Source organism: Nerophis lumbriciformis, linkage group LG27, assembly GCF_033978685.3.
Source record: "Nerophis lumbriciformis linkage group LG27, RoL_Nlum_v2.1, whole genome shotgun sequence".
Taxonomy (NCBI): domain Eukaryota; kingdom Metazoa; phylum Chordata; class Actinopteri; order Syngnathiformes; family Syngnathidae; genus Nerophis; species Nerophis lumbriciformis.
Window position 1 is genome coordinate 21,282,854 of NC_084574.2, and position 12,016 is coordinate 21,294,869.

The window sequence follows — 12,016 nt, forward strand, 5'->3', positions numbered from 1 at the left end:
TAAGAAAAAATAAAGCAACAAGATAAAAATATTTCCTTTTATTACGACAGTGCAAAATAAGTAAACAATATCTTGGCTTTTTGCCCCTAATTCCCCCGTGTCCAATGACTTATTCAGTGAGTTTGTAGACTAATAACATATATAGATAGAGTATTTGAAAAGCATCAAATACAATGAATATATGTGAAAATAATAAATATAAAACTCATCACACTGGTATTGATCAAATATATTTTTTGATATCTATTTAATTGATATTTGGCAGGATTTGCCCACCCTCAAGTTCTTACCCTAACATGCATGTTTATTTGGGATGTGGGAAGAGGTCCGAGCACCAAGAAAAAGAAAAGCCTCCAAGCAGGTGCAGAACATTAAAACTCCTCAAAGAACCCAAAACCTCTCGTCTGTGAGCCTGACATGCTAACAGCTGTCTTGAAAATCCAAATGATTTTTTAACATGGTTTGTGATTTTTTTTTTTTTTTTACACCTGTATATTTTATTTATAATGAACATTGTCATTGTTTAAATAAAATGTGAGTACATTAAAAAGCAAAGCCCCAATGTTACAAACCTTATTTTGAAATTCTTGCTGTATCCTACTTGGTCAGATGCCTCATGTGAGGACTTTTGACATTCTTCACATGATGAATCTGTTCATGACATTTGCTGTTGTTGACTGCTTGTTTTCCACAGTGGTCCATTGAAATTCTTATTTTTAATTAGTCTTTTCTAAAACTACTTTGTTTGAGCTTTTAGCTGACTTTCTTACAGTCCCATGGATGTAGCAGGTGTGTATTTACAGCGCTTCACTTTTTCAAAATAGAATAATGTCATTTTTGTCCAGAATTTTTTATTCTTTTAAAATTTTGCCAATTGGTGTGTCTCGGGTGATACAGTTTCAATACCAGCTTCTGCCATCGGAGTCCGTTGTGTCCTTGAGCAAGACACTTCACCCTTGCTCCTGATGGGTCGTGGTTAGGACCTTGCATGGCAGCTCCCGCCATCAGTGTGTGAATGGGTGAATGTGGAAATAGTGTCAAAGCGTTTTGAGTACCTTGAAGTTAGCAAAGCGCTATACAAATATAACCCATTTACCATTGGGAAAATAAAACAAATTAGCTTTTGTTCAATACTTTGTTGGTCTAATGATAATTACAGCCTCAAGTCTTTTTGGATACGATGTCACACGTTCATCCAGGATGTACAGAGACATCCTGGATGAAAACCAACACTTCCCATCCAACCTGAGGGAGCTTGAGAGGTGCTGAAAGAGGGATGGGGGGAACTGCTTGTGACATGGTATTCAAAAAGACTTGAGGCTATAATTACTGCCAAAGGTTCATCAACACATTGAGTAAAGGCTGTGAATAAATATATATATATATATATATATATATATATATATATATACATATATACACATATAATATATATGTATATATATATACGTAAAAGCCAGTAAATTAGAATATTTTGAAAAACTTGATTTATTTCAGTAATTGCATTCAAAAGGTGTAACTTGTACATTATATTTATTCATTGCACACAGACTGATGCATTCAAATGTTTATTTCATTTAATTTTGATGATTTGAAGTGGCAACAAATGAAAATCCAAAATTCCGTGTGTCACAAAATTAGAATATTACTTAAGGCTAATACAAAAAAGGGATTTTTAGAAATGTTGGCCAACTGAAAAGTATGAAAATGAAAAATATGAGCATGTACAATACTCAATACTTGGTTGGAGCTCCTTTTGCCTCAATTACTGCGTTAATGCGGCGTGGCATGGAGTCGATGAGTTTCTGGCACTGCTCAGGTGTTATGAGAGCCCAGGTTGCTCTGATAGTGGCCTTCAACTCTTCTGCGTTTTTGGGTCTGGCATTCTGCATCTTCCTTTTCACAATACCCCACAGATTTTCTATGGGGCTAAGGTCAGGGGAGTTGGCGGGCCAATTTAGAACAGAAATACCATGGTCCGTAAACCAGGCACGGGTAGATTTTGCGCTGTGTGCAGGCGCCAAGTCCTGTTGGAACTTGAAATCTCCATCTCCATAGAGCAGGTCAGCAGCAGGAAGCATGAAGTGCTCTAAAACTTGCTGGTAGACGGCTGCGTTGACCCTGGATCTCAGGAAACAGAGTGGACCGACACCAGCAGATGACATGGCACCCCAAACCATCACTGATGGTGGAAACTTTAGACTTCAGGCAACGTGGATCCTGTGCCTCTCCTGTCTTCCTCCAGACTCTGGGACCTCGATTTCCAAAGGAAATGCAACATTTGCATGGTTGGGTGATGGTTTGGGGTGCCATGTCATCTGCTGGTGTCGGTCCACTCTGTTTCCTGAGATCCAGGGTCAACGCAGCCGTCTACCAGCAAGTTTTAGAGCACTTCATGCTTCAATATAATGTACAAGTTACACCTTTTGAATGCAATTACTGAAATAAATCAAGTTTTTCAAAATATTCTAATTTACTGGCTTTTACCTGTATATACATATATACACATATATATATACACACATATATATACATATATATATATACACATATATATATATATATGTATGTATATATATATGTATATGTATATATATATGTGTATATATATATGTATATATGTATGTATATATATATATATATATATATGTATGTATGTATATATATATGTATATATATGTATGTATATATATATGTATATATATATATATATGTGTGTATATATATATATATATATGTGTGTATTAGAGATGCGCGGATAGGCAATTATTTCATCCGCAACCGCATCAGAAAGTCGTCAACCATCCGCAATCCACCTGATCTAACATTTGATCAGAACCGCACCCGCCCGTTGTTATATATCTAATATAGACGATGCAAGGCATTAGTGAGGTTATAAAGCTTTTGCCTGTTAAAGAAAGGAGACTGATCCAATGCAGCACAGACCCAGATGCTGTCACGACCCAGACGCACACCAGTGCGCAATCATATGGGAGCCGCGCTGAGCGCACCTCCAAGCGCGTCTCGCTGCCGGCGACGGCCGGGTATGGGCCCAATGCTCCAGCGCCATCCATTTTCAGGGCTAGTTGATTCGGCAGGTGGGTTGTTACACACTCCTTAGCGGGTTCCGACGTCCATGGCCACCGTCCTAGCTGCTGTCTATATCAACCAGGGTGAGCCCCACCCCTTTCGTGAGCGCACTGCGCGCGGAGTGACCCCTGTTACGCGCCCCCGGCAACAGGGGTGGCGGGCAGGTAAGCTGCGCGGGCGGAGCGACCCCTGTTACGAGCCCCCGGCCACGGGGGTGGCGGGCAGGTAAGCTGCTTACCTGCTGCGCGTGACGCCGGCCGCGGCGAAGGCGGACGAGGCGGGGTGTCGGTGCGGTGGGCGCGGTGGTGACCCTGGACGTGCGTCGGGCCCTTCTCGCGGATCGCCTCAGCCACGGCTCCCGGTGGGGCCTCGGTCGGCCTTCTCCGCTCCGTAAAAATGTCCATCTCTTTTTTTTTTTTTTCTTCTGTTGTGGCATATGCAGCAGGTGCCTGCTCGTTTTTCGTATGTGGGTAACAACATTTAACTATGTATATATATTTCCGAATTGGTTTAACTGCCACCCGCCTGAATCTATTTAAAATCTAATTTTTTTTTATTTCAACCACCCGACCCGACCCGACCCGCGGATAAAATCTAATTTTTTTAAATTTCATCCGCCCGATCCGCGGATAATCCGCGGTTGTGCCCGCAAACCGCGCATCTCTAATATATATATATATATATATATATATATATATATACTGTATGTATATATGTATATGTGTGTGTGTACAAAATTATTTTTTTTACTCGGGACTACCAGGGGGCCGGATTTTGGACTGTAAATATGTGACGTACCATGTGGTAACAGTATGCATTTTACAAAAAACACAAACTAATACCATTACAAAACTAATTATATTCTTAAGTATTTTAAAACAACTAAAGTATCTACGTAAACACAAAACATTTGTAAATTGTAAACCTTGAAACCAAGATAAAATATGATAAAACCATCAATCAAAGACTAATCAAAGTGTCATACCAAGCAAGCTCTTTAATGCAAAGTACAAGGTCAACTAATCAAGAAGTTGAAAAAGCTAAAAGAAAAACAAAAAACAAAATCAGAGAAATTATTTGCAGCCATGTTTGTAAATCAGAATTGGCCCATTTTCCATTGAGTATTACATGAAAAATGTCCAAGTGTGTTTAAACAGGATCAGAACAATAACTGACTAGACTAACTACGCTAAAACGTCCATGAAAAAATCTATGAGACATGCACTGATTAATGGTATTTGACGTCTGTTACATCAAATATGTTCAAATATCCGAAACATCTTTCATCAGCCAATCTAATCTCTCTCACAACCACGTAAACATGTGAAGAAGACCACATAAATAATGAATATCTTTAGGGTTACTGTTTTGAAACCATATAGTGTGCCTAAAGATAATGTATTGATTTTTTAGTTCAGTTACTACAGTCGTTTAAATGAATTGAACCTGGATCTTGATCAGAAAGTCTCAAGAATACGAGTGATTGACGCAGTGGACTGAAGATAAAACATTTGTAGGTCATCGTTTCACAGGTGCAACAAGAAATAAAACAAGATGAATGTCGTTATTCGCTCAAAAGCTGTTAACAAAATCAGCTGGACGTTGCATCCACCGTTTTCTTCCTCTCCAAGTATTTCTGGAAGACAGTGAATGATACAACGGAATGAACTTCTGACCATAAGTGGGCAACTGGGCAAGACTCTTGGCAACGTAAGACATTTGAATCCAAATCAGCATTTTCCAAAGTTAGGTCTCACTCCCTTTTTATTTTTTTTATTGTCATCAGAGTAAATTGCTATAAAAGTTTAGTTTTTGTACTGAGGTCCAAGTAGGCATAATGAACAGTCGTCATTAACTGCCCCAAATGAATATGACATACATGTCCACGACGAGGAGTGGATGGGTTTACAAAATAAAAGGCTCAAATCTTATTACGTAATTGTGACACGGTTTTCGGTTCTTGTTTGGTGTAGATTTTTGTTCTTTAATGCCCTAGATTACAGTGTAGGCGATCCCAGAAATCCGCCATTATTATTTATCGTTATGGTTTTACAAAAATATCTAAATAAAACTTGAAAATGTCTCTTAAAGCTCTGACCCTGAATTACTGTAAATAAAAACTGTAACTAAAATGTCTTTCACCATGGTATATGGCAATATTAAGTGAATCACTAGTTTCCTTTGTTTAAATCAAAACAATACATCCTTACCTCAAGTTTTTAAAGTCAAACCATAATAATTTTGTAACAAAATGATTGCTTTAAGTACAAAGTGCTTACGTATGGTTTTATTTTTTTAAACATTTTACTTTGTTAGCTAAAACCGCCAATCCTGTTAGAATATCATCTATCAAGTTTGGTTGCGCCATATTGCTGTCTCACTGTTGATTCTATGCAAGCGGTGAGAAGAGAAAGTAAAAATTAGTCTAAATAAGTTCCAACATAAAACAAATGTGCTACTTTGAAACAATAATTTGGTCCAATAATATTTAAATAATAAAGTATAACAGATCAAATTAAATGTTACACAGATACGTAACTTCCTGGCAGTAAACCTGCAAAAAATAGTTTTCAGATTCCATCTTCAGATTTTCACACTTTTTTAAGCATTTCTTACATATTCCTTCTTTTTGCACCTTAAGTTAAAGAGGTAATTAAGCGTTTACTGTGATTTTACAATTTTGTTTGGTTGTGTTGACATTTCCTTTCCTTTCTGCCTTGATAGCTGAGGGGATTATGCTCAGAGAAAGGTTACATGGGAAATAAAAATGTTAACATTTAATATATTCTTCTCCTGGTCCATATTTTCCATCGCTCGTAAAAAATACAACAAATTATCGATAGACCAATATAAAAAAACTATATCGTGACGTACACTTATATAGACAGGTTTGTGCCTTTCCTAATCAAGTCCAATCAGAACCATCTCAAGGAGGATCAGAAGAAATGGACAGCATGTGAGTTAAATATGAGTGTCACAGCAAAAGGTCTGAATACTTATAACTATGTGTTATTTTCGTTATTTTGAATACATTTCTCAATTTCAGTTTTGTTTCTGTCAAGAGTTAATGAAAAGTAAAATTAACTTTTTTGATTTTAGCAAATGGCTGCAAAAAGTGAAACATTTTAAGGGATCTAAATACTTTCCATACCCACTGTATGTCAACTTCAGACAGTAACCGTAAGAGAAAGCAAAAATGTAGGTTGCCTACCTGCAGGTTCTCAAAATGCTTGAAGGTTTTGCAGTGAGTGATTTGAGCGTCCTCGTTTCCGCTGAAGAAACGGTTACACACCTTACAGAAGAAGCCTGTTTTTGGCATCAAGAATTCCATACCTGACAGACAGACACACAGGGGTGAACCACCAAGAATAAAACATGAGGGAGCAGTGTGAATTATGGCACTTTTCGCTTTTACTACCGTACATGAGATTTGGTTGCCATGTCAACACCTGTTTTTGCCAGAATTGGTCCAGCTTCCTCCCACCTCCAAAGACATGCACCTGGGTATAGGCTGATTGGCAACACTAACTTGGCCCTAGTGTGTGAATGTGAGTGTGAATGTCGTCTGTTTATCTGTGTTGGCCCTGTGATGAGGTGGCGACTTGTCCAGGGTTTACCCCGCCTTCCCTAGAGTAGCTGGCATAGGCTCACGGCCTCACAAATTAAAACTTCAACTATGCAGACGTTTCAACAATAAAACAAAAAAGAAACAGTTCAGCTTGTCTTACCCACTGGGTTGCTGGGGTCAAAATGAAGAGCGTTGTCTGTAGTTGTTGGCGTTTCTATATCACTCTTCTTTTCTGTGATTGTTGGGTTCTCAGACACCTCATGCTTTCCTGTGTAAGACAGAATAAATACTTGATATATGTTTAGGGTCCATGTATTGGCGTGTATTGCATAGGGAACACATTAAGTGAGGGACAGGAAGAATAAGTGCCTCATGTTGTAGTCCTCATTAACTACGTTGCAGCAAAGCGGCAGTCACGAACCCAGTGAAATACGTAAACGGACAAGTGCTGCTTGTTGAAGTGCTGCTGAATATGTTTTTTGTGTACTTTCGTTTGGACTGGACATCAACATAACATTTTTGGTTTCAGTTTTGGTTGTTGAAAAATTATCTATTGCTTACACATTTACTAGTAACTTTGGCCACAGACAAAAAGGAGAATGGTAGATAAGGAATTTTTAAACTACTGCAGTTAATTTGATATCGTTTTGTGATTAGATTATTCTGTATTCATATGCTATTTTCTACAGTACAACTATCAGATGCTATGGTAATTTGTTTGAATGTCTCCTTCCAGTGGCTAACAATGTAAAGAAAGAAAACTAACTAAAATGCAGTTGCTTTGGTAAAATCCAGCTGCCCTGCTTTATTTTGAAAAAGGAGCGACAGGAAGTCACTGTGTGCACGTTTTATGCTGTGTAACTGCTTAGTGATGATGACAAAGTTAACAATACTACAACACAAACTAATTGATTTTGTATAGACAATTGCAATGCATCTCAAAATCGATTATTTCCCCCACCTCTAACACACACACACACACACACACACACACACACACACACACACACACACACACACACACACACACACACACACACACACACACACACACACACACACACACACACACACACACACACACACACACACACACACACACCTTAGCATGTCATATATGAACATTTCTTATTATGGTTATTGTGAGAACATTTTTTACGGTTATCATTATCGCAATAAATATAAATTTGCTAAAAAATTTTTGCTAAAAAAAATTACTTTTACTGAAATCTTAACCAAGCTTCATTTAAAAAAGAACACATTAAAATGTATGAATGTAAGTGAAGTACAACATTTAATGTGCACATGAAAGTAACACAAGCATCATAAAGTAATATGGCAGAAACAAAATAACAAATATATACTGTATTTTTCGGATTATAAAGCAGTTTTTTTTCATAGTTTGGCCGGGGGTGCGATTTATACTCTGTAGCGACATATGTGTGAAATTATTAACACATTACCGTAAAATATCAAATAATATTATTTGCTCATTCGCGTAAGAGACGAAGCAAATGTCCGCAATAGTCACACACACGTCAACCAATAAGAATTCGGCGGGGGCGGGTCATGGCAGAAGTGCATTGTGGGTCATGGAATGCTAACTGCTGCTACATCCGTAGCTATTAAAATGGATTATTTCAACATTGGCGGTAACTTATAAAAACTGAGAAGAGCTGAACTAAAGTGGCACCGAAAAGGAAATCATATACTGCAGATTACAAGCCGGACGTAGTGCAATATACAGCAGAAACGGCGATCGAGCAGCAGAAAGAAAGGAAACGGCGCATACCAGAGGCGACACCGGGGAGGAAGATTTCATCGGATTTAGCGATCGGGAGTGACAGATTGTTTGGTAAACGTATAGCATGTTCTATATGTTATAGTTATTTGAATGACTCTTACCATAATATGTTACGTTAACATACCAGGCACGTTCTCAGTTGGTTATTTATGCCTCTTATAACGTACACTTATTCAGCCTGTTGTTCACTATTCTTTATTTATTTTAAATTGCCTTTCAAATGTCTATTCTTGGTGTTGGATTTTATCAAATAAATGTCCCCCAAAAATGCGACTTATGCTCCAGTGCGACATATATATATATTTTTTCTTCTTTATTGTGCATTTTCGGCCGGTGCGACTTATACTCCAGAGCGAATTATAGTCCGAAAAATACGGTACAAGTTGCAGATACACTTCATCAAAATGTTTGAAATATATCGCTTTTATTTTGCGAAAAACTGCAATGGAAAAGCAGCTAATGAAACCAGCAAAATGTGTATCTGGACACCATCAAAGCCTATAAGCATGTTCTAGGTTTAAAATATGTGCCTATTGGCAGATCTGTTTATTGGTTTCCAGGATGTGAGGGCACTGATGTATCAATGCAATCATTTGTCCTAATACTTTCAGGATCTACCAGGTAAATCCCAAGAATCGACTGGTTGTACACCCCCTGATAATATTACTATTTTTTAAAAGACTGTGTATAGAGTTCGATATTTTTGTTAATATACTTCAAATACAATAATTTTAAATGCAAACACACACAGTAAAATGAAAAATCTTACCTGGCTCCTGAGATGGAATGCTTGTCTCTTTGTCCTCTGTTTTTTGCATCTTTTCCTCTTCTTTATTCAACATCAGGGTCACACTCTCCTTTCCAGGGCTGCTATCCAGGGTTGCCGTTTTATCTTCCTTTCCTTCTCCAGCCTTAATTTCTGCAGTCAAACCCATCTCTGTAGTGGGACCATCTGATAACGAATTATCAATGACAAGTTTACTTTTTGAGAAGGATGTTTGAAGAGGCTCAATTTTAAGAATTAAATCCATAGGTATTATAACATTTGCACAACGGTTAATAATACCTCTTAACCCCTTAGCATTCCGTAATCTATTATTTTTTATTTAAACACCTAAAAAATGTAATGTAATGCTGTTGTTGAACATTTTCTATCTAATATCTTTTCTTCTTAATTTTTGTAAACCTGTGCTTTTAAAATATCTACTTTGGTGTAGTATAGACCAGAAAACATGAAGGGGCCATAGCTTGAGCATTTGGCAACATTTTTAAAAACTGACAATGATATATTAAGTATTATTATATGAATTGACTATGTTGGCATGTCAATGTAATCTGCCCAAGGCTTTCGGAGTTAGGAATTCTTGCTAGATTTAGGCCTTGTTCACACTGCAGGTCAATTGCTATTGTTTTTGCTCATGTGACTTGTATCAGATTTTTTCATGATAATGTAAACAGTGCAATTCCGACTTTTTAAAATCTGACCCAAACCTCTTTCGTATATGGATATAAATCAGATACGTATGTGATGTGACTGCAGTCTGAACACTCCGGTCGCACTCATCCGACCAGAATGTCATCAAAAAGTGTTGAGTCATAATTATACGCCAAAGTAGACGATTAAAAAGAAAAAAAGTCAACATGAGCAGAAAACAGCAGAAAATAATATGTTTTAGGAACTCATGTCAATGTTCCACCAGTTGTCTCCAACTTCCCGCCCACACACTTTTCGGAGCAGACATAGAAGGAAATATCCCGCAAACTGTGAGAGTCTTGCCCTATTCTGCGGTTGCCCACACTTGACCAAGTCAAGGTGATTAACCTCATCTTCATATATATATATATATATATATATATATATATATATATATATATATATATATATATATATATATATATATATATATATATATATATATATATATATATATATATATATATCTCCATTCATCCATCCATCCATTTTCTACCGCTTGTCCCTTTTAGGGTCGCGGGGGGTGCTGGAGCGAGCATGCAGGTATATACATGCATACATACATACATACAAACCCTGTTTCCATATGAGTTGGGAAATTGTGTTAGATGTAAATATAAACGGAATACAATGATTTGCAAATCCTTTTCAACCCACATTCAATTGAATGCACTACAAAGACAAGATATTTGATGTTCAAACTCATAAACTTTTTTTTTTTTTTTGCAAATAATAATTAACTTAGAATTTCATGGCTGCAACACGTGCCAAAGTAGTTGGGAAAGGGCATGTTCACCACTGTGTTACATCACCTTTTCTTTTAACAACACTCAATAAACGATTGGGAACTGAGGAAACTAATTGTTGAAGCTTTGAAAGTGTAATTCTTTCCCATTCTTGTTTTATGTAGAGCTTCAGTCGTTCAACAGTCCGGGGTCTCCGCTGTCGTATTATACGCTTCATAATGCGCCACACATTTGATGGGAGACAGGTCTGGACTGCAGGCGAGCCAGGAAAGTACCCGCACTCTTTTTTTAACGAAGCCACGCTGTTGTAACACGTGCTGAATGTGGCTTGGCATTATCTTGCTGAAATAAGCAGGGGCGTCCATGAAAAAGACGGCGCTTAGATGACAGCAGATGTTGTTCCAAAACCTGTATGTACCTTTCAGCATTAATGGTGCCTTCACAGATGTGTAAGTTACCAATGCCTTGGGCACTAATGCACCCTCATGCCATCACAGATACCGGTACTGGCTTTTGAACTTTGCGTTGATAACAGTCTGGATGGTTCGCTTCCCCTTTGGTCCGGATGACACGATGTCGAATATTTCCAAAAACATTTTGAAATGTGGACTCGTCAGACCACAGAACACTTTTCCACTTTGCATCAGTCCATCTTAGATGATCTCGGGCCCAGAGAAACCGGCGGCGTTTCTGGATGTTGTTGATAAATGGCTTTGGCTTTGCATAGTAGAGCTTTAACTTGAACTTACAGATGTAGCGACGAACTGTATTTAGTGACAGTGGTTTTCTGAAGTGTTCCTGAGCCCATGTGGTGATATCCTTTGGAGATTGATGTCGGTTTTTGATACAGTACCGTCTGAGGGATCGAAGGTCACGGTCATTCAATGTTGGTTTCCGGCCATGTCGCTTGCGTGGAGTGATTTCTCCAGATTCTCTAAACCTTTTGATGATATTATGGACCGTAGATGTTAAAATCCCTAAATTCCTTGCAATTGCACTTTGAGAAACGTTCTTAAACTGTTTGACTATTTGCTCACGCAGTTGTGGACAAAGGGGTGTACCTCGCCCCATCCTTTCTTGTGAAAGACTGAGCTTTTTTGGGAAGCTGTTTTTATACCCAATCATGGCACCCACCTGTTCCCAATTAGCCTGCACACCTGTGGCATGTTCCAAATAAGTGTTTGATGAGCATTCCTCAACTTTATCAGTATTTATGGCCACCTTTCCCAACTTCTTTGTCACGTGTTGCTGGCATCAAATTCTAAAGTTAATGATTATTTGCAAAAAAAATAAAAAATGTTTATCAGTTTGAACATCAAATATGTTGTCTTTGT

The 12,016-nt window shown here is 37.9% G+C and overlaps 1 protein-coding gene across 2 annotated transcripts in view; it reads right to left on the reverse strand.

Moving 5' to 3' along the window:
* Window positions 1-4,067: 4,067 nt before the first annotated feature.
* LOC133624640 (uncharacterized) overlaps window positions 4,068-12,016 on the reverse strand; it is a 59,569-nt gene continuing 51,620 nt past the window's right edge. For both annotated transcript variants that reach the window (XM_061988383.1, XM_061988384.2), the window contains 4 exons: window positions 9,232-9,414; window positions 6,819-6,926; window positions 6,302-6,423; window positions 4,068-4,726 (listed from right to left, as the gene is read on the reverse strand). In XM_061988383.1, the coding sequence (XP_061844367.1) occupies window positions 4,682-4,726; window positions 6,302-6,423; window positions 6,819-6,926; window positions 9,232-9,414 (458 nt within the window). In that variant the 3' untranslated portion in view covers window positions 4,068-4,681. The remainder of the gene's footprint in view (window positions 4,727-6,301; window positions 6,424-6,818; window positions 6,927-9,231; window positions 9,415-12,016) is intronic.